Source organism: Carettochelys insculpta, chromosome 3 (assembly GCF_033958435.1).
Source record: "Carettochelys insculpta isolate YL-2023 chromosome 3, ASM3395843v1, whole genome shotgun sequence".
NCBI lineage: Eukaryota > Metazoa > Chordata > Testudines > Carettochelyidae > Carettochelys > Carettochelys insculpta.
The window spans coordinates 141987507-142011031 of NC_134139.1; the positions used below are offsets into that span (position 1 = coordinate 141987507).

General features: G+C 43.9%; 1 protein-coding gene across 4 annotated transcripts in view; it reads right to left on the bottom strand.

Annotated features, from left to right (window-relative positions):
- Positions 1-23525, bottom strand: part of ORC3 (origin recognition complex subunit 3) — a 96108-nt gene that overhangs the window by 38475 nt on the left and 34108 nt on the right. For all 4 annotated transcript variants that reach the window (XM_074990901.1, XM_074990899.1, XM_074990898.1 and 1 more), the window contains 2 exons: positions 8988-9104; positions 7973-8052 (listed from right to left, as the gene is read on the bottom strand). In XM_074990901.1, the coding sequence (XP_074847002.1) occupies positions 7973-8052; positions 8988-9104 (197 nt within the window). The remainder of the gene's footprint in view (positions 1-7972; positions 8053-8987; positions 9105-23525) is intronic.

The following is a 23525-nucleotide window of genomic DNA, read 5'->3' on the forward strand; positions in this document are numbered from 1 at the left end:
GTAAGTGCTCCAACGAGTGGCACTGGCGAGCATCAGAGGGTTAGCCATCTTAGCCTGTATCCACAAAAAAACAACAAGTCGTCCTGTGGCACCTTACACTTTGGAGCACAAGCTTTCATGGGCAAAGTCCTGCTTTGTCAGGTGCAATCTAAAGAAGCAGGCCTTTGCCCAAAAAAGCTTATGCTCCCAAATATCTGTTAGTCTGTAAGGTGCCACAGGACTTCTCGCTGTTTTTGCTGTCACTGGTGGTAAGAAGGAAATCAGAGGGTGGCAGATCAGCTGAGTCCTACATACCACTCCAGGCAGTTGCCACTCTGGGGGCCCCCAGCTGACCCAATATGTAAACTGAAAAAAGATCTTTTGCCTCTATCTGTGGGTGGGAGGGAAGGAAGGCGGCTGCACATATACCAGGGCTATTAATCAATGCAGTTCACCTTATGTATGTTCTTGTTGTATTAGAGCCGTCAAGTGGCACATTGGTAAACTCACTTATTGGAAAGGCACCAAAGGGACCTTTCTTTTCAGTACTCCCTGTAGATAAGGTCACTGGTTATCAACAATGGGTACAGGATATTACAAATTTGGAAATCTATGCCAACCACCAATTATGTTCCCCTAGAGGGAGAAAAACAAAACAAAACAAAAACCAAAAAAAGCCATGGAACTGATCCTTTGGAGACCATAAAACTGTGTAGGGGTTATTTGGAAATGGAACGTTAATTTGGAATCAAAGGGACATTGAAAAGCTTAAAAGACAAATTAATTGTGTTTTACAGGGACAGGACAAAGGCTGTCAATCCAGTGCTATAACAGATTTAAAAAAAAAAAAAAAATCAAGCAAGAGAAGATTTACAGCAGAAAATATGCATGAAAGAGGCAGACTGTTTAATGGACCTCAAAATTAATCAGTGGAACTGGAGTTGGGTCACAGACCAAGGGTCACCAAGAATGAGCTGTTAAACTGATATTGCTCAAAATGTTCTTAAAACCACTGGATGAGAAGAGTCAAATGTTTAAATTCCTGTCAAAAAGAACTGGGCAAATCAGAAATATAGTGATACTACGATACTGTACTCTAATTTTGACCTGTATTATTGAACAAAGAATTGTGTCATATCAAAATCCTTATGTCTCATTTACAGTTTTGCCTGCTGCTGTGACAAAAGGCATCAATATAGCTGCAGGTATGAAGTATTTGAGCCAGACATACAGCTACATGGTGAGAAGACGGATACCAACTATGGCCCTGGTCATCAGTGTTGCCATCCCCTGTTAAGACAATCAAGCTCCCAAGGAAAAGGAGATCTATTGTAGAGATGGCCAATATTATGTAGTGACCAACCCTAAAAGCATTATTGTGGTCAGATTGTGTAGTCTGAAATCTTTTTTACATCCAAAGGTGCATATGTTAATTGGGCATATGCAAATTCCGTAGTACCTGGTTTTAAAAATTAATCCATTTTTGCTGCAAAAATCAGAATATTTGCTCTTGTCTGACAGACCAATATTCCAGCTTCATACTGCCTCTCAATTTAAATTTAAGACAGTTAATGGAATATAAAGATTCAAACCTGATAAAAAATTAGTAATGAAGTAAACAAGGCAGGACAATTGCTCACCAGATTAATGAACAGAGTTGAGTAGGTATTAACTGTACTTCTATGGGTGGAGACTGGACTGAATGGATCAATTCTGGGATTGGTATCACAACTGGAGTAATCTTTATTGTATTGTGCCATATGCATTGTAAAAATCAGAGGTCTAAGCAAAGGGTATTGAATATTCCCCAACACTTCCCCTAGGAAGCCAACCCTGGATTGTCTCCATTCAGAACTCTCTTCTCTCTCGGGAGATGAGCAATTAACCTCAGGTAATGCAAATTAAGGAACCATAGTGTATGTCCTGGCAACCACCAGCAGCATATTAGGAACAAGAACATTCCTATGCATCTATTCATCCATAACAGCAGACACAGTAAGGCCATATAGATGGCATGTTACTAAGATCCTAAATAGCTGTGTGACAGAGTTAATTAGCATTCACCCAACTGGGAGATGTGGGAAGGATCGGTAACCAGCAATGTTATAAATATATGGGCATGTGTTCTTATGCAGCCATGAGGGGCTTTTCTTGTGGCCACACCCTCCTGGGCTGTGCAAGGGAGGCGGGAAAGAACAGCACCTCTCCCTTCCTCTTGCTTCTGGATGCACTGTCTTTGCGTCTGTTGCTGGAATTCGCAGCAAGGGCTGGGCCCTGACCCTATCTGGAGACACTTGGGGCACAATGCTGAAGAAACAGGCAGTCAATAAGGTCCTCATCTTCCCAGGGTAGCTGACTCAGGCTGTGACTTTATTCCAATGGCCCATCCTCCAACCACAGTGCTTTGGGTTCTGGCTGGAGGCCTCAGGCTCCAACTTCCTGCTGTCTCCTCTGATACTCCATCCAAGGGCTTAATTTGTCCCCAAGGCTTGCCACAGCTGAGTAAATCTGCTGTGAAAAGTGATACATGTATATTTGTTAATATCACTTTTCACACTAATAAATGGATTTGGACCTGCATATTCGAGTATTTATTTTGTTTTTCCTAAAACTAATTAAGTATTTTAGGACAAAGTGAGAGAGAGGCCACTAGCAAGAACTGGTGGCGCTGGTCACACCTGTGCTTATTGAAACATGGGTACCCTGGAATGCAGTGGTACCCAAGACAAAACCAGGGCTGGGAGAGCTCTTGGCACCAATGTCCAATGTCAGTGTGATAACCAATGCTAAAATTGGTGCAATACTGGTTTTGATAGCACTAAGAAAAGCCTCTTGAGTTCTGAAGGTACAGGTGACCTGGCATCTTTCCAAGCAAATTAAACTTTTGGCAAGGGAAGACAACTAAGGCTCTCAAGAGCAAAATTATAAGAAGATGTTTGATCAGTTTCAAGGGAATCCCATAATCTGGATCTGTACCATTGACACAGTTCTGTACAGTCAAGCAGCAGAGAGAAGCCAAAACCTTTGACTGAGGCCTCTCAGGTCACAAGATGGAAAAATCAACTCTGTCAGGAGGTATATGGACACCACTGAGGTGACCAAAAAAAAAAAAAATCACTCAAATACACAACATCAAGTTGAAGAGAAGTGTGCCCCATGTGCAATGGGGAGAATGATAAGGAGATGACAAGCAACAGAGAAAGAGGAGAGTGATGCCACCTCCTCTTTTTCTCCTTAGTTTCCTACATAAGGCTTTCTTGTTTCCATCCACTTTCCCCAAACAGGTTACAAGAAGATCGGGATACCTCTTTCTCGCTTGTGGAACCAACTGTTAACTCTAATGATGCTGTGGGAGGTTGTGGGGTCAAAAGCGATGTGGACATAATAGCATTGCTGGAGCTGTCTGTTTAGATGAACTTTGGGGCTGACACTGAAGGTGGAAGGGTGTATTTCAGGACTCTTCACAGATGACCTCAGCACAGAGACAGACCTTGCAACTCCAAAAGGAGTTTTAGAACAGTCCAGCTGAAGGCTTAAGGAAGCCAAATGTGGTCACAGTCTTCAGTGTCAGTACTTCCTCATCTGAGGGCAAAGAAGAAATGGCAAATAATACACTGATACTGTATCAGCATTTCCCAGGCAAGCCAAATACCAGATGTGGGCATCTCATCCTGGGCAAGATAGATCAACCCTCTCTGAATTTTGGGACCCAGCATAGCTCAGAGATAACTCAAGGTAAGTGGCTTCAGCTACTCTAAATTATACAGCTCTAACAATAACTGTGAGGGATGGTAGGTTTCACCATTGGGTCACCACCCAGCAGCTAACTGGAATAAGCAGTGAAGGGGGCTAAAGGAGCTCCTCTATGGTTGTGCCAGTGAAGTTCCTGACTGGGCAAGTCATCCAGCCCCACTAACTGGCTCAGATGTACTACTTAACCCAGAATACAGCAAAAGAAGTTGTGCAAGCAACTAGAGGGATCTCCACATGCCACTTTGGACACTGCCTTCTTGGCCTGACTCCTGTGTCCTGTGCTGCTGCCTTTTCCTGTCCACCTTGTCTCATATCCTCCTCTGTTCCTGGTTTCCACTTTTCTTGCTCTGAGTCTCTGCTCCTCCACTCTATCCAGTGCCAGCTTTTTCCTCTGGTTTAACTCTTACTCTCACTCTGGGTTGGCCCCTGGCTCATCCTAAGCCTGACTCCTGCTTCAGCCCTTCACTTGACTTTGTACTCTGCCTCAAGCTCCAACCCCTGGCTTCAGATCCTGGCTCCTGACTACCAGACATGATTACCAATGTTCTTGATCCCTACGGTAACTAACAGTAAATAAACTAACTTGTGGACACGACAGGAGTTCCAGTCAACTCTTTCAAGTAGCAGCAAAGGAACTGTGTGCCCTCCAATATTATATATATATATATATATATATATATATATATATATATATATATATATATATAGAGAGAGAGAGAGAGAGAGAGAGAGAGAGAGAGAGAGAGAGAGAGAGAGAGAGAGAGAGAGAGAGAAACAATGACATCACCCTAGTGGAAGGACACGCTTGTACCCCTCACAAGACATGGTATTTTTTTTTAAATGAAATGTCACAGCTCAACATCAGAAGATCCAAACTCCATACATGGAAGTGTACAGAGCCCCTAAAGGATTCCCCTTACCCCAACTCTGTCACTATCTGCTCCTTTCTAATATGATAGCAGCAACATGACATCCTGTTATTTGAGCATTTCGTGACACTTGCACCTGGCCACCTGCCATCACAGAGAAAATTTGCACAAATCTTTGTAAGCGTGAAGTGGCAACTACATCATCTCTTTTCAAAAATTAGCTTTGATTTTTTTTTCTACTTTAAAACACTGCCAAGTCAACATGAAAACTTAATTTGGTGGAACCTTTACTGAAAGTACAATGCTACTCAAATTGTGTAGGGATTATCTTAAGGATGAAATGTATTATCCAGTCACTAAGAACTGAGCTCACTGGTGCAACCTAAGAAAACAGAAGTGGCAGTAAGCAGCAAGCAGTGACAATGAAAACCAGGCCAGAGTTGACAATTAGAGCTATGCGCAGGACAATTTTTAATACGACTCTTGTCCTGCTCCCCCTATTATGGCAGCAGATCCGACAGGACTCCACAAGATCCCAGTCCTATGCAGGGCCCCAGTGATAGCAAGTGGCCTTCAGCAGCACACACAGCAGCAGTGAGACAGTTGCAGAAGTAAGAGAAGCAGAGGCACTGCTTGATTCCCCATTGCCTCCTTTCGGTCTGAGAGATGAACCCACGTGAAAGCACCTTTGAACTCTGGGTTTTCGGTGACCAAGCACAACCACTGTGCATGTGATGCAGTGGAAGGAACTGGAATGGCCAGGCCTACAGAAGGATGGGGCGCACATGGGTGAGAGGGTGGCAACAGCCCTACAGACTGGCTTCTAAGGAGTCAGGGGCTCCCAGCTCCTGCCCCTGTTGCTACTGCAGCACTGGCAGCCAGAGCGCTGGCCCCTTTTGAACCACCACCAGAGCGCCGTACTGTGCGCTCTGTGGTGCTGTGAGTACTGCGGTGGGCACCCCAGCACCATGGTCAGGGTCAGAGGTCAGCTACCAAGAGAGCAAGAAGAGCCATTTTTTTCAAATTTGATAAAAAACTCAATACTTCAAGAGCTGCAATGCATGCGAGTAAGAGACAGCCCTTAATAAATAAGGTCGAACCATACTTTTTGTAATCCCTATTTTAAGAACAAGGCACACACGTATCTCACAATACTCCGCGCATATTAAAAGGAGAATTCTCCAACATTTTGAGATCACGTATCATTTGCTATTTAGATGAGCTGTTCATTGTTGGGCTTTTAGTTGTTCATGGAAAATAATCAGGAGGGGGTTTTTTGTTTTGGTTTTGTTTAAAAAAAAAAAAGAAAAAACACTTTGCAATTATAGCGTCGGGAGCCTCATGTGGCTCCAGAGCCACAGGCTGCAGACCCCTGGTCTGGGTGGTGCTGATGGTGGCTGCCCTTGCCCTGCACCTTCCAGACAAGGCTCTGCTCCTTCTGAGGGTCCCACATTAGGGCCCACGATGGCTGCCAGACCCACTGGGAGTGATATTCTAGGGGCCCATTTGTTCACTGGACTTTCACACCACAAGACAAGATACTGAGGCAAAGGACACTGCCAATGAACTATGGGGTGGGCAGTTACTTTCAGTTACACTCATCCCTCTTTAAACGAGTACTCCATTTACAAGTACTCGCTTAAACAAGGGACACATTTACCTACCTTAGTTCACTCTACAAGTGAACTTCTCCCACTTATACGAGCCTTACCGCACTTCCGCAGCTCCAACCCCACTAGTCTGACCCCTCCCCCGCCAGCCCTGCAGCCTGACCCCCTGCTGGCCCCGCAGCGTAACACCCCACTGCCGTCTGCACTCCCCGCAGCCTGACCCCTCCGCCAGCCCCAAACTGCAGCAACCCGATGTCCATGATGGCCCCGCAGCCAGACCCCCCAGCCACCTGACAACCCCTCCTCCCCCACCACAGCGTGAACCTGCGGGCCCTGGGGCCCAGACACCCGCCTCCACTGCTTGATGACCACACCCCACCCCCGCAGCCCGATACCGCGGTGGGCCCTGATCCCCCCGCCACCTGTACTCTCCCAATGGCCAGACCCTGCCCCCCATGGCCTGTACCCCCCTCGCAGCCGCCTGTACCCCTGTGGCCAGACCCTCCCCCTGCAGCCACCTGTACCCCCCGTGGCCATGCGGCATGGACCCCCCTCCTGTACCCGCTACAGCCTGCCCCCCGCCCCCCCATGGCCTGTATCCCCCGCCTTCACCTGTAACCCCCGCTGTACCAGACCGCAGCAGCCAGACCTCCTTATCGGCCCTGAAGCTGGACCTCCACCCCCTCCAGCTCCAAACCACGGCAGCCTGAACAACTCACCTAACCCGCCACCAGATTTTAACCCTCCCTCTCACTCACAGCCCCAAACTACCCCCTGCCTCTAACCCTCCCCAACCCAAGCTTCACTCACCTTTCAAAAGCAGCGCCATCTGCTGCCACTCCTTCCCAGAGTCAGAGCCCTAGGACCCTATCAGAGACTTTTACATGTAATTTAATAGGCATTTAGTGTCCCTCTTACAAGTTTCTGCCTACAAGCAGAAAGTTGGGAAGCACTTGTGCTCGTAGAGCGAGGGATGAGTGTACATGCTTTTAAATTGTGGTTGAAGTGTTTTTCCAGATTAACATTGGGGTCCATTTCCCTGTTAATAAAAGTTTTCTTTCGTTATACGTAAGCTCAGTAACTGACAGTAGGGAATCACTGCCTCTTACAGGTGCCCAAAGGTGGTGTTCAGTTTGACTAGAATCAGTTCTGTTTTATCATCATGTGACTGCCAAGATTATGAGGAACCCCAAGATACTGAACCTGGCTCTTTCTGCTGTTGACTTGAACTGGCAGAGGGGTAATGTAGCAAAACACTTATCTATTGCACTAAAAAAGTTGGTACGCTATGACCTCATTCACCTTGTCACTCTAGTATCCTGGTATCAACATGACTACAATACCACTGCACACATTACTGATCATATGTCTTAACTGTTAACAAAAGGGTATCACCAAAGGCTTCCATCATTTTATTGATCTAATTATGAAGGTCTAATAAATAAAATATTAAAAAAAAGAACACCGGCATTTATACAAATATTTTAAACAAATTACCAAAAGCCAAATTCTGATACTTAGGGAGTAATGAGCATGAAGAAAGATATCAGAATCTTGCCTCAGACAGCTTCTGGCAGTTCCACTGAAAAGAATAGGTATGCAAATTTAAACTAATAGTCAATTATATTTTCAATCAATTAGTAATGTAGTTCATTGAAAAACTTGTCCGGCAGAGTTCTAAGTGAGGAGTTCTAGAGAAACAGGTGGAAGGTATTCTACATGTCTAAAACAAGACAAGAAAATGGAACATAGAAAGATTACCTCATTAACTGAACAGCTGAGGCATATTCGTCTGTTTCCCACACGATTTTTCCCAAGCATGCACAGTGCAGCTCTCTAATCTGTAAATGAGTACATGCAAAAAGGGAACAAAATGTTTTACAAAACTAGTAATCGGTTAGTTCTACATTCACTTTTCAAAACAATGACTGACCAACTAACAGAATAATCCGGTGAGGAGTAAAGCGCTCTCAACTCACTGACTGTAATTTGAGGTAAAGGCATTCATTATGTCCTGGGAGTAGGCCCTCCATTCTGCGCGACAAAACACAATGTGGGAAAAATGTGCTTAACAGGATCCATTCAGGTGATGGGAATGCAGGGATTAGAAATGAGCCTGAATCAAAACTCCTGATTCAAACATTCCAATTCCAAAACATAAGGATGTTTGTTGTGAATTTGCAGCTAAGATCCACATCAAGTAACAATACAATCGAACACCTGTAGAATCAAGGGGGAAATGCACATCATGGAATACTGTGAAGCATTAACAGGACAATGTGGGACAAAACTGCTTGGTATGACAAACTGAGTTTGGTCATACCAGAACTCTAAATACAAATCAATACACAACTAAATATTATGAGTACCCAGGACTGTCTCATCACTGCTAGGTTGTTCCTGACAGGAGGATATTAATTCTTATGCGATCCTATCGTTAGAAAACTAGTTGATTGATGATAGGAGGAATGTATGTTGTCTATACTACATATGAAAAATCCAGACGCAAGAAAGCCAAATCATCCCAGAGGCGATGGCTGTTCTTTGCATCTGCTTCTCCCTACAACCCTTCTGCTGTCTAACCATGCCCCTCATACTCTTGGACGTAAAGAAACAACGTGCTGTTCCTCAAATGCATAATAAAAACAAAAAAATGTGACTGTATATAGGAAGAGCATGGAGGGAGGAGGGGAAAATGAAGTAGCATATGGACTTCAAATCTGTAAAGATGTCAAGCCATGAAATATGAGAGATCCAGGGAACAAAGGTACTTTACCTGTTTGCCCAATGGGTACTTGGGAAGAGAAGATGTGAAAACATGAAGACATCTCAAAACTGGGAAATAATTCTCATGATAACTATGCAAGTCTTCCAGTAATGTCTGTGTTGTCTCCTAAAATGACAAAATAACAGTTTCACAGAATAGGTCAATAGTTACTAGAACAAAACAGTAAGAAATAGTCAAATATCTTTTAAAACATATAAATATTTTAATGGAACACTGAAGTTCTGACAAACCAGGAATGACCAATGTAAATCCAAGTGATTATTATCATGATTTAAATAAGGAAGCAGGGAATCCTGATTTAAATAATGTATTTCAAAACTTATTTCATATGTGTACCCTTTAGTTCCTTTTCAAAAGAAAGACTCATTCTCAATGGTTGATATAACCATTAAAACATTTGATTTGCAACTAAATATGGTCTTTATACTAATGTTGGTACTCATTTTTGCTAGCCAGCAGGGTACACTAACTACACACATTTATTTAATTATAAGTCTAAGCACACATTCAGATTCTTAATTTTTCAGATTTTTATTATTTTAAGAAATACATCTTTCACTATCTCCTGTTTATTACATGACAATATCTTACTCACACTTTATGTCAAGCTGCATTTGGACAGATACTAGAATTCAATTAAAACTAACAAAAAAGTATAATTTAGAACTGATTTATTAAAATGGAGTCAATATTAAACACAGCTAATGATCTGACATACTGAAATCCTGACCCAAGATGACTAGAAAACCAAAAGGTCTTTAGAAACCTAAAAAGATTTTCGAAAGCACCTGAGCAATTTACGTGCCTAATTCCCACTGAAATCAATGAGAGCTAGGCATTGGACCTACTTCAGCACTTTCGAAAAATCTCATTAAGTATCCATCTGCATTTTTAGGTGCCTTAAATGCCTTTGAAAAAAATCTATCCCACGTGCTTCAAGTTTTCAAATTAACTCATCCACTCCAGATGGTTTTTAGATAAGCAAGCTTTTGCAAATCCGAAATGGTGTCTCAACTTTAAAAAACCTAGTCCAAATGAAAAAGTATATATTCTCCGCGCACTTGCTAGCTCAACTGAGAGCAACGGTAACTAGGCAAAAGTTTTTCTACACAACAAAAACTGTAAGTACTTACATTTGGAAAAATGTAAACAGCATTTGTTCCATTGTAAGGACTAAAGTAATACAGGTAAACTTACCTAGGCAACACTTGACATGTCAAGGGCTTATCTGTTAAGACGAGTGGCCATTTACATTGTATGTTTATTTACATTATGCATTTTTAATTTATGGAATGGACCACTAAGAGCATTAGATGGACAAGTACCTAGGCTTTGAAATAAAAATATTTTCAACTGTTCTTCTGTATTTATATTCAGGGTATTTGAAATGCATTTCAAAATCAAGTCCAAACATGTGCCCCCCGCCCCACCCTCCTCTCCAAGCCCCTGGAGAGCTGGGAGCCAGGCACAGTAGCACCTGCTCAGTTTCCTGGTTTCCAAGTGGGGAGCCAGGAAACTGACCAGGCCCAGCTGAGTGGATGCCTAGAAAGTGACCAGGCGCTGCTGCACCTGGCTCCAGGCTCCCAGGGGCTCAGAGGAGGAGGGAGGGGAACCTTCCCCTGTGTCACACAAAATCTGAGTTATGGAGGGGGAATGCAACCCCTGCGTAACCTGGGGTTTTACTGTATCAGTAAACACAAAATACATCTGATATGTTGAAAGTTGTAGTATAAGTCCACCAATACCACAATTTACTAGCAAACAATTTTTTAAGACAGAATTTGCCGTCCGTTACATTTAAAAACATCAGACAAGACAGAAAGAAGCAATGTAAAGTTTACCAAACTTTATTCATTGTTTTGATCAGATACCTAGCAAGTTTAAGAACACGAGGGTTTAGATTCCTGGATTTATAACACACTGAGGCCGGAAGTACATAAGTTATAAATGAATAAAAATGTCATAGTTCTGTTTCTTCAGGTGAGAGCTTTGGCACTGAATCTTACCTGAAGTCTGGAGTAGATGGGACTACGGCAGCTTTAAGCCACTGTTCTGTCCTCCTGATCCTGGGTTGCTCTCAGGGATAGAAAGACTCACAGAGTCTACTGTAGATAGTGCTTGGTGTTTGTCTAAACTATGCAGTTTCCTAGGCTTGATCTAAGGGTAGGACATGCCATAATGCAGCTTTAAATCTCCATAGTGCTGTACATTGTAATAGTGTCCCTAATATACCTGTCCTTCACCCAGCACATTCCCTGTGCCACATCTTTCAAGGAAAACCTTGGACGGAATCGTCATGAAAACATCATCAAGTGCCTGTGCCATAGCAATCCTCCCCTTGCTACATTCAGAGCTTTTAAGGATCCCTTTTACCTGACATGAAAGTGCCACAGCAGCAGTGTTTCTTGTAAGCTGTACGTTTGTGCACCTGCTGAGAGATTCAACTGCCACCCAGCAGATTAACATTGTTCCCACAGCTAGGTTTTGTTTCTACTGGTGGTGCACATTCACACATCTGAGTACACATAAAAAGTATTACACACATGGAAAATATTTGCACATGTGTGGAAAAGATTTGAGGGAACATTGCACAGTAGGGCTGAGGATTTCAAGCAGTGTAAAACTACAACTAGTCTCTCATCATCTCCTTGGTCCCTGTCTACTTAGGAGTATAAGTAAAACTAGGTTAAGCATCTTTCTTAGATGACCAGGAATCAATTACGTCAATCCTAACCACCTCTGCTTTAAAAAGGTTAATTAATTGCAGACTTATTCCATGCACACGTGCCCTTTTATTTTGTTGAACACAGAAGAAATCTCTCTTTTTGTTATTCTATGCAGGTTGTGAAACTCATTAGTGCAAGTGGCTAACAAAATTTCTAATACAAAACTGCAGAAAATTTAACATATTCAAGTATTTTCAAAGTTCTGTTCTGAGTTTACAGAAACTGATGTGTTATTTCCCATGGCTCTGCATAAACAGCACATTTCTACAGAAACGGAAAAGCATTTCTGTAATTCAGTTGCAAGTTAATGTAGTTCTGAATGATAAATACCTAAAGATGCACTTCCTTGTAACAGTTAACACAGTCAAATGAAATACTAGGAGTTATATCACAAGGATACTCATGCAGAATATAAAAGGACTTAATGACCAAGGACCAATTTCAGCCACCCTTATAGTGAGACGAACCTTACTCCTTAAGTCTTAGGCCAGGTCTACACTAGGAAATTAAGTTGAATCTAAGGTTGATTTTATAAACCAGCAGTCTTCACCACAGCACTCGGAAAGTCAATTTTAAGGGGCGCTAAGGTCGACTTTTGTAACACCGAATTTACTGGGATTAACTCCTAAAAGTCAATTTTACGTCAACCTATACAAGCGCAGATGGCAGAGTTATTAAAATCAAATTTATTAGCCTGCAAAACTGTCCCACAATGCTCCTCAATGTGTCCTTTCTGGTCGTCACTTCACCTCCACTGCTCTCCAGGTGAGCAGGAAGCAGGTGACCGGAAGCACTGGTCATCAGCCAGGAATTCTGAATCCACTCCCTTTACTCTGGCCAGCATGGCACCCAGACGCCTAGAACACACCTCTGCAGCACACCTCGTAGCCATGAGTTCCCACAATCACAAAAGAACCCCAGCATGGAGCCATCAGATCTTGGACCTCTTCGTAGTGTGGAGGGAAAAAGCTATCTTCCTTCAGCTCAAAGCCAGCAAAAGAAATGCCAATATTTATGCAATGATATATCACAAGGCATGATTCTGAAAGGGCATGCCAGGGACACTCAGCAGTGCTGCATTAAAACCAAGGAGCTGAGTCAAAGCTACCAAATGTGCAAAGAAGCTAATGGTCAGTCTGGTGATGGAACGCTGATCCTGTTTAGACATCTCACTGCAGGTCTTCGACAGGCACGTCTGAATTCTCCTCATGACATTTTTTTAGGGAGACATGACTTGCTCCTGCTTCCATGGTAAGACACCTTAGCATGCCAAGCCACCATTAAGTAATCTGGAATCATGGCCACAAAGAGCATTTTTGCAAATTTTCAAGCACTGCACCCGGACACAACGAGCCATCTTTCCTTATCCCTTTCTCTTATTCTGAGGAGGCTGATGTCTCATTTGGCAACTTAGAACACACGGAAAGTTTTGTGAGTCACTAATGATTTTTTGCCTGTGACCCACCGAGTGCAGAGGAAAACTCATGCAGCCTAACTGGCTTTTAAATCATGGCACGGCAAGCCTCCCCTTCCCCTGAACCGGGGACTTTTAATGACTTTCATTGAATTTTGAGCTCCTGGAGCAACATGCTTTTTAAATCAAGGTACTGCTTTAAGAAGCCCGTGAGGCAGGCCCTCCACTCTCCCCTTGACCATGCCATTGGCCGATTTGACACAGCAAACGCTCCCCCACACGCACATGGTGATTGGACCCTGCCCTGGTTCATGTAAGTGCCTGCACTGACTCAATTTTTTAACTCCTGGAGTGGTCTGCTATTAAATCAAAGCATTGCTTTAAGCAGCCCATGCAGCAGGATCTCCCCCTCCCAGGACCGCACCAGTGGCCAATCAGACACTCGGCAAAATCTTTTCCTGTCAGCCAAAGATAGCTTACCATTGTGTTGAAGGTAAACATCAGCTGCAGAAGAGATTAAATCATTCTGCTTGGAATCATGCATTCTTCAGCCTTAGGTGTCCACAGACTGACCTTGCAATTGTAACATGTTCTTCCATAGACACAGACAGACACATTTATTCTGTCAGTATGCTCACTGTTTTAAGTAAAGATAAAAATGTTGCCATTGACAGTGCCCTTAATATTTCAACATTTTCTTCTTCTTCCTTCAGGAAATGACCTTGCAACCAGAAATAGAGGCCCCAGTCCTCCCAAAATGAGGTTGCCACAAATGTGGAGGAGGAAGTTGTGTCAAGAAATGATAGAGAATTATTTTGAAGTGGCAGGAAAGGAAAAACAGAAGCTGAGAGAGTGTAGGAAAAAACATGGTAGACAATCAAGCAAAAATGAATGCTTCAGTCCTGTCAATAAATGACAAGGCATGCAATGCTTGAAAGATCAAAATCAATGAATGCTGCACCTCCTGTCAAATACGTGCCCCATTACATGCCACCCTACCCATACTCATCCCCCTCAACCTTATTAGGGGTCTGTATCCCCTGGCCACCACTCCCTGCACCCGCATTACATGCAACCCTCACCACATTCATTCTCTTCCCCTAGTTGGGGCCCTGTATCCCATGGTCACTCTCGGCCCTCCCCATTTCAAAGCTCCCTGCACAAAATCAGTGCCCTCCTCCATTGCATGGGGCTCTGCATCCCCTGCACAAGCTGTGCCCCACTTTTCATACCAACTCCTTCCACTCCCTCCTCTTGTTGGGGACCCAGAACAAGGGGGAGAAAGGGTCACAGAGATCCCTGCACTCTACCCGCAGGGAATCACCTACCAGCAGGAGGCAAACATACGAACCAGGAGCTTATTATCCTTTTGTATCCCCTACCCGCCAATCTGCCATTAGGGCCCCCTAAATAAAAACACTGTAGGTTGGAAAAAGAAAGTTTTGTTTATTAGTTAACATGCTTTGGGGTCCATGATTGGGGTTGCGTGTGGTGGTAAGGGTTGTCACGCAGTTGCAGGGGTTTCATCTAGGACAAGGAAACAGCATTGTGAAGGGAGGAATGCTAGTTACTGCCCTTCGCACTCATTCATAAACTCGGTTTTCAAGGCATCCCTGATTTTCATTGTCTTTCTGTGCTTTCTTGTTTGCCCTTGTGTTTGGATGCTGATAATTTATGGCCAGGATCTCTGCCTCTGCTCCCCATGATGGAATGAAATTCTCCCCCTTTGCCTCACAAATGATCTGAAGAGTACAGCAGGGCCTGTTGACAAGGGTAATGTTTTCTTCACTGGGATCTAAGCAGGTCAGAAGGCACCTAAACCTGGTTTTCAAATAGCCAAAGGCATATTCTACCACCACTCTGCACCTGCTCAGCCTGCAGTTGAAGAGCTCCTTACTGAAGTCTGTTGTGCCTGCGTATGGCTTCAGGAGCCAGGGAAACAAATAGTAAGCAGGTTCCAGGGTCACCAAATAATCATTATGGCATATCCATGCCACCAACGATCATTTTCTGGTCTGGGAAGTAAGTTCCACTCCGGAGCATTCTAAACAGACCAGAATTCCTAAACATTGCTTATCATCCAACCCTCCTGACCACTCCACATTAATGTCAGTGAAATGACCTTTACGATCCACCAACGCCTGCAACACCATACAGAAGTACCCCTGTGGTTAACGTATTCTAAAGGTTGGTGGTCTAGTGCCAGGATGAGGGTGTGCTTTCCATCTATTACCCCTCCACAGTTAGGGGACCCCACGGCACCAAATCTGTCCACTATGTCTTGCACATTCCCCAGAGTCACTGTCTTTCACAGTTTATCCATCGCCCTCGCTACCTGGATGACAACAGCCCCCCACTGTAGATTGGACCACTCCAAACTGATTTCCCACTGACCAACACCTGTCTGGCATTGCAAACTTCCACAGAGCAACTGCCACATGCTTCTCAAAGCAGGTCTCATTCTGGTATCACTGTGGTTCAGGGTGGGAGATGGCAGTTCATGAAGTTCCATAGAAGTGGCCATACAAATGCGAAGTTTTGCAGCCATTGCTGATTGTCCCAGGACTGCAAAACAATGTGATCCCACCAGTTTGAGCTGGTTTCAAGAGTCCAGAACCAGCGCTCCATGATGTGCTGTGACTCCAGTGCTGCCAACAACTCCACAGTGCTATTCTTCAGATCTTCACAGCTGTTAGTGCCCCCCGCATCAATCCACTAATACTGCACAGTCATTACATTCAGAATATACTGTATTGCAGTGTGGGAAGTCGTCACAACACACTGCACCAAATATTGAAGCGTCTTGGGATCCATGTTATGCTTGGTAATGGCATGTGGCAGCCAACCTAAAAGTGGCGTGAAAATCCTCTTGTTCATTTTTTTTTCAGCGAGAAGTGGGAAGTGAAGGAAATGCATTCTAGGATGATGACATCAGAAACACAGAACCACCTGCAGTGACTTTTTTTCCTACAAGACACTGGCCAGAATCCCAAAATACAACAGCTCTGAAGCAACTGTGGGATAGGCACCCACAATGCACTGCTGTCACAGGCTACATCTACATAACAAGATAAATCTGAATATATTAAAATCGATTATATAATACCATTTTTTGCAAATTCAATTTTGAGTACCCTCAATTCCCACAGGCTCCTGACAAATTCAACACGTTACGTCCACACTGAAATCACCATACCTCAACTGTTGTAGCAGTACATTTTGGGAACCTATTCCACAGTTCCCTCAGCCCCGCATTCTCAGCCAGGAGCATCACTGCTGTCAATTTACTGGGTCCAGCAGCTTGGGGACCCAAGAAACTGATAGCACAGCAGCCCTGGTCAATTTCCCAGTTCCTGCTAGTCCAGTAAACTCCCTCCATTTAATGAACTAATAGGACTGTCCCTTCTGCCCCATGGTCTCTTAAATGTGAAGATTTATCCTCCTTCTCCACAGGCTCCCCCAACCCCAGTCCCACCCCAACTTCCCCCCAAAAGACCACCCAAAAACACTCCCACCTCCCTCAAAGAAAACCTTCTTAAAAAAACAACCCCCTGCCACTCACTGGCTTCAGTGGAAAAGCTGCTGGAGCCTGTTAGCTGGCAGCTCCTGGTCACAGGTGACCAGAGGCACCTGTGGGGTGGGTGCCTGCCCCCACGCATGGTTCAAGCTGCCCAGTGGTGGGGTGCCTGGCCCCTGCCACAGGAGTGCAGCAGCCTGGTCAGTTTCCCAGCTCCCACTAGTACTGGGAGCCAGGTGCAGCAGCCACCTCTTTGTGGGATAGATAGGATACACCTGTGGAGGCTAATCAATTCAATTTCAGGATGTGGTGCTTCCATACTGGCCTTTAATTCAAACTTCTGAATTCGAGCTTGACGCTACACCTGTCAGGTAACTGAGATTTTGTAATCTTGAGATTAGTGCATCCTAAATTAATAGTATTTTCAGTGAAGACAATCACCTGCTAGTATTGCGCTAGCTGCCTTAAATTCGAATTTATCTCGTAGCGTAGACACAGCCACACTGAGACAATGTTGTGGGGACACACTAAGTCGACTTTGTGAGCAGTTTTGAACACTCTGACTTTCTAAAATTTCTTGATAAAAAGTTGACTTCAATACATTTCACTTTATTTCCAAGTGCAGACACACCCTTAAGGGCTAAGGAGTCCCACCCATTTTGGTTTAAACATGCCAAAATCTAACCGTACATAATACGCTCATCCCTCACTTTAGGAGCACAATTGGTTCCCAACTTTCTGCTCGTACGCAGAAACTCATAAAAGAGGGACACTAAATTCCTATTAAATTATGTGTAAAAGTCTCTGATTAGTTCCTAGGGCTCCCAACTCCGGGAAGGAGTGGCAGCAGGTGGCGCTGCTTTTGAAAGGTGAGTGAACCTTGGGTTGGGGAAGGTTAAAGGCTGGGAGTAGTTTGGGGCTGTGAGCGGGAGGGAGGGTTAAAATCTGGTGATGGGTTTGGGGTGGGAGTTCAGGCTGCCATGGTTTGGGGCCAGTGGTGGGGCTGCGGGGCCAAGGGGCGGGGGTCAGGCAGCAGGAGGGGTCTGGCTGTTTGGCTGAGGGCCAGTAAAGGGGTCTGGCTGCTACGGTTTGGGGCTGCAGGGCCAGCAGGGATCAGACTGTTGGGGGCGGAGGGTAGAGGGTGGGGTCTGGCCACAGGGCCGGCAGGGGTGTCAGGCTGCGGGGTTACAGGTGGCCAAGGCGTCAGGCTGTGGGGCCTGTAAGGGGGTCTGGCTGTCACGGTTTAGGGCTGCAGGAGGGAGTGTCAGGCGGCAGTGGGGTCTGGCCGCAGGGCTGGCAGGAGCATCAGGCTGCCAACGTTTGGAGCTGCGGGGCCTCAGGGAGTGCAGGCAACAGTGGGGTGTCAGGCTGTGAGGCTAGCAGGGGCTCAGGCTGCAGTGGACTGGGGCTGCAGGGCTGGTGGAGGGGGGGTGTCAGAACCGCAGGGAGAGGGGTAAGGCTTGTATGAGCAGCCGAAGTTCACTCGTAGAGTCAACTAAAGGTAGATAAAGGTGTCCCTCATTTAAGCGAGTACTCGTAAATGAAGTACTCATTTAAACAGAAAGCAGTCAAGTAGCACTTTAAAGACTAGCAAAATGGTTTATTAGGTGAGCTTTCGTGGGACAGACCCACTTAAGAAGCTTTCTGTCCCACGAAAGCTTACCTAATAAACCATTTTGCTAGTCTTTAAAGTGCTACTTGACTGCTTTTTGTTTTGATAGTGTATAGACTAGCACGGCTTCCTCTCTATTATCATTTAAAGAGGAATGAGTGTAGTAGCAGAGTCCCACTTCATAAATGAAAACTTTGCTGATGGTTTTCTTCCATTGTTATTGTTACAACAACTTTAGAAATGCTATTTTCCTGAGACTAAGGAAATTAACACTGATGCTGAGAGCCTAAACTAAATGTACTAATTCAAAAGCCAGGAATGGAATAAGAATTAAATACCACAGATTCAAATATCTTTGGATTCTGGGAAAGATCGGATTCAATCCCAAACTATGTCACTGGGGCTTTGATCCACAAAGAACACTGAACCAATATGGGGTGATCTTGAAAACCTCAATGCTAAAATAAATTGTTCTCTTCTCATTCAAACTTTCAAAAATGACTTTTGTCTTGGGCTCTATTCTACATACCAAAATTACATATTTGGACAAGAAAAATAAACAGTATAGATGAAAAAAATCTGATAGTAACTTTTTTTTCACCTAATGCCACATAGCTCCTTGGCATAACTATAATTTTAACAAGCAGTGACTTGTAGATGATGGACCTAAAGTTTTTCCTTCTGATACATTATATTTTTTATTTGATGGACCACAAGGTCATGATATCCTTTCTGCTACTAAGGAAACAGAGCAAGTGAGGCAATGACTGAACTGAGATTAAACATTTGCATTTCTGTGACTTGGATGGCTCTTTTCTTAGCACATAGACAAGGAAGCTGGCATTTCCTTAGCAGACATCTTAAAACAAAATAGTTGCATTCCACTCTATTCTGGAAGATTGTCTAGTAGGAAATCATATCCTTCTCTAGCAAGCATATTTTATATTTGAGGCTTCATCTCATCTCACACCGTGAAGAATCTGAAAGTTTGTATAAGTTCTTCTAAATTCAGTAAGTTTAATGGAGAACATTTCAGTTCACTGATTTGCCCAGCCTGATCTGGCTATGTATGTCCAAATTTAAAAACAGAACAAAAAAAACAGTTAGTGTAATCGCATTTCAGTCTTTAAATAAAGTAGGATAGTGTTCAATAAAGAAAGTTGGGTCCAGTTTTATGCAAGCTTTAAATTTTGTAAGACTGGGAGACAATTGGAAAATTATTGACTCAATGTTATTGGTAAAGCTCCACAACCTTCTAGCAGAAGTAAAAAAGTTATTATGAATCCTGTTTTCCAGAAGAGAAAGATGAATTTAAAATCACTGTGTACATGAGAGACTTTGATCTGTGTAGGAGTCTTAAATTCCAAGATGGTGAAATGGTGTTTATGATGAAACTCAATTTAAGTGTCTTTGGATGTTCAATATTAAAATTAATGCTTCCTTTATCTTATACTTTTCAATCCATTTGTAGAATGCTCAAATGGGACATAAGCAAAATATAATAAACCTTATTTGAAGGGCAGAATAGACAGTCCTGTCAGCTAGACCAAGATAAAGCATATACGGGGATTTATTATTTTAACTCCTCTGTGAATTGTAAAAAGAAAAATCTTTCACTTGGTTACATACAGATGTTATAGATTCTTTTCTGGATGACTGCGAAGTAAGTAATACTGTCAGAAAATTTTATGTTTCGATTCCTCCACTCAGCAGCAGCCCATCTGCAGAAGAGGTTATTACAGTAATGGTTGGCTATTTTACTGAGGGAGTGTGGGGGAAGAGCTATTGGCAAGAAGAATTTAACTTAACAATTCAGTGCCTGCTAGGTCAGTGTGGAATTACAGAAGTTGTTTTTCAAACTGTCTTAGTTTGAGATTTTAGTATCAGCAGTACAGAAAGACATCAATCAGAACAACATCTTCATGACTTCTGAAGGACAGCTTGTCGGAAACTTTATAGGTTGGAATTAAATGTGGTGGCAAACAGATCTGTGACAAAGATGAAACATCTGATCAGAGACTGGTTGTTTCAATTCCCACTCAGGAAGGCAGCTCTTCTATCATTTCAAGGACTTCTGCTTGGCATTTCATGACTCCTAGAATATGGATTGTTAGCAAATGACTATTACTTCCTTTGAAGAACTGCATACGTTGCTAGATACCACAGCAACGGGCTTGTGATCCACCATCTCTTGGTCTGTTTCCTGCGAAAACTTCCTATCTTACTCCACTGCAGAAACACTAAGACATAACAAAATGTGAAATTATAAATAGGTTCTGTCTGCCTTATGAATTTCTCCTAAAGAGATGGCTGAATCTCATTTTAATTCTGTACACTGAATGTAGTTATGAATACAAGACTTGCGTCTTCTGGCTCTGTGAAAGTCATCTTACTTTGTGGTTATGAGATTTCTATTCTCTCACACTTAAAATTTTCAGGCAAAGTGACCATAATAATGTCCAGATTTTATAAATCCAGGGAGGCCTATATGAAACTGCAGAGATAAGTCTCAGACTTCCAAGCACTTGGAAATACAGGAATGGCCATAACAAATCAGACCAGTGGGTCCACCTAATCCCTTATCGTGTCTCTAGCAATTGCTGGTATCTGATGTTTCAAAGGAAGACGCAAGAAACTCTGCAGTGGATCATTTGACCACAGAAGAAATTTATTAACTCTATCACTTAGTACCTATTTATGCTGGAAAGCCTGAGAGTTTCTCTATTTTTATAAGCCTATCTAATATAATGTTGAGGCTTTCATAACCCATACAAACACCTACATGTTTTTCCAGTTACATTTGTGGAAATGATTTTCACAGGTTAATTGTGTGTTTAGTAAAGAAGTATTTCCTTTTATCAGTCTCAAATGTATCACTTTCAGTCAAATTCACTGACCCTCTACTCCTGTGGTATGGCAAAGGATAAGTATGTGTGAATGATTAATCTTCTCAAGCCATGGGTTATTTTGTTTGTTTCTCATTCTCTCTCTCTTGACTCCTCTAATCCAAACCTCTAAACAATAATAGCCTTTTCATCTCTCTTGAGAAGGGACTCCTTCAAAAGCAAAAGTCATTTTTACTGCCTTCTTTGAAACCACAGCTGTCATTTTTTTGATGGAGTGACCACAATTAAACACAGTATATAAAGTGATGGTAATATTTTATATCACAGATGGGGAACATACAGTCCACCGGATTGATGTCACCTGCAACTTGCTTTCATCCAGCCTGCAAGGCTCAGGACTTCCCCCTCAGCCCTCCTGACCCCGTTCCTCCCAATAGCTGGAGCACCAGCATCAGCTCACTGCTGAGAGGGGAAACCCCTGAATCTCTCAAGCCAAATCAAGGCCCACGAGATGGGCCTGGTATGTGGAAGAAAGAAGCTCTAAGCACTGATATTCACTTCTCCCCCACATCTCTCTTCAACTGGAGGAGCAGCAGTTCAGAGAAGCTAGCACAACGAAGCAGCGTCCCTGTGCTTGCTTGCAGGCTCCACCCCATTGTTCCCACTAGCCAAGAATCATGGCTAATGGGAGCAGGAGGAGGCAGTGTGTGCAAGAACAGTGGGGAGCAGAGCCATGTGTCCCCCCAAGAAGCCATGCCAAGTAGGTGCCCCAGCCCCTCCCACCCAAACCACCTTCCACTGCCATACACAGCCCATTCGTGCACCCTATCTCCTCCCCAGACCCCATACCGCTACCACCCTGCATACTCCTGCCCCCTACCTCCCTCTCCCAGACCTTCCACTGCCACCTCTACCCTGTCCCTGCACTCTACCCCCGCACCAGACCTTGCAACGCCACCTCCAGGATGCTCCAACACCCCACCTCCTGCCCAAATCCCACATCACCACCCCGCATCTGCTCCTGTGCCCTACCTCCCACCCAGACCTCATATGCTGCTGCCCCAGTCTGTTCTTGAACCCCACCTCCTGCCCAAATCCACACCTCCATCCCCAGTCCACTCCCCAGCAGACCCCTCCCACACACAACTCCTCTTTTTTGGCCCCACCTCAGAACTGAGGGGGCCCCACAAAATCTACTAGCTCTAGCCCCCAGAAGAGTTAATTCAGCCCTGAAGGTAAGTCCTGAGCCTCCCCTGCCTTGACCCCAGGGGGGCTGGAGCATGAGGTCAATGAGGATTTCTTTCCTCTTCTCACTTGTGTGTGGCCCCCAACTAATTCTTCTGTGGTTCTATAGCCCCCGGCTCCAAAAATGTTTTAGAAAGGCAGCCAGGTTAGTCTGTTTCAGCAATAACAAGGAGTCTGGTGGCATCTTAAAGACTTCTCTCTCGTCAGGACAAATGCAATCTTACCCTGCTCATAGCCCTCCAGTGTTGCACTGGTTGTGCCACCCCTCTCTCTGTGTCCTTCCACTGGTTTCCTCCTCTTTAGCATCAGATCAAACTAGGGATGTTAACCAGAAAGCCTCAGGCTTACTAGAGCAGCCCATTGTGATGGGACTGGGCAGTCTAGGTGGCAGTAGGACCCTGGCTGCGCAGGACAAGCAGTGGGACCCAAGTTAAAATGGTTAACTCATTAAGTGCTATGGCTTAACCGATTACCTGTTACAACATCCTTACCTCAAACAAACTGCTTTTTCTTCACTTTAAAGGTTCTTTATAACCTATCCCCACGTCAACAATCACCATTCATCCACACCTCCAATTGACCCATGATGCCCTCCTTCATTGCTCACTTCCTATATTTTCAAACAAGTGTGCTTTCTCCCACACTGCCCCTCATGCCTGTGAGGAGCTCTCATAAACAGCTGCAAAGTTATTTTATTACCCACCTTCAAATTCCTATTTAAATTCTCTGTTGCCCTGAAGGCTACAAAAAAAAAAAAAGACAATTTTCACTGCTCGTGTTCTGATACCACTATCACATTGTGGTCACATGAGTAACCTATGGTATCATGAATATGATTTCAATATTTCCTTGTACTCTTGTCGATCTATTGTCTCATTCTTAGATTTTTAGGCTCTTTGGAGCATCTTTTAGTACAACCATGGCAAAGAGGAGTAGTGGTTTACAACTGAGATCCCTAGGCACTATGTTAATACAAAGAATTTAGGAACGAGATGGGATATCAGCCCACATGTACTGAACAGATCAAATGCCACTCCGTTAGTGAAGGCCTTACACTGCCTGCCTTAACACATGGCAAGGCCTTCAGAAGTCCATATCAAAATATTTTAAAGGAATGGTTTATATCCCTTGAAATGTTCTGCTAACATCTTAGAAATATATTTAGC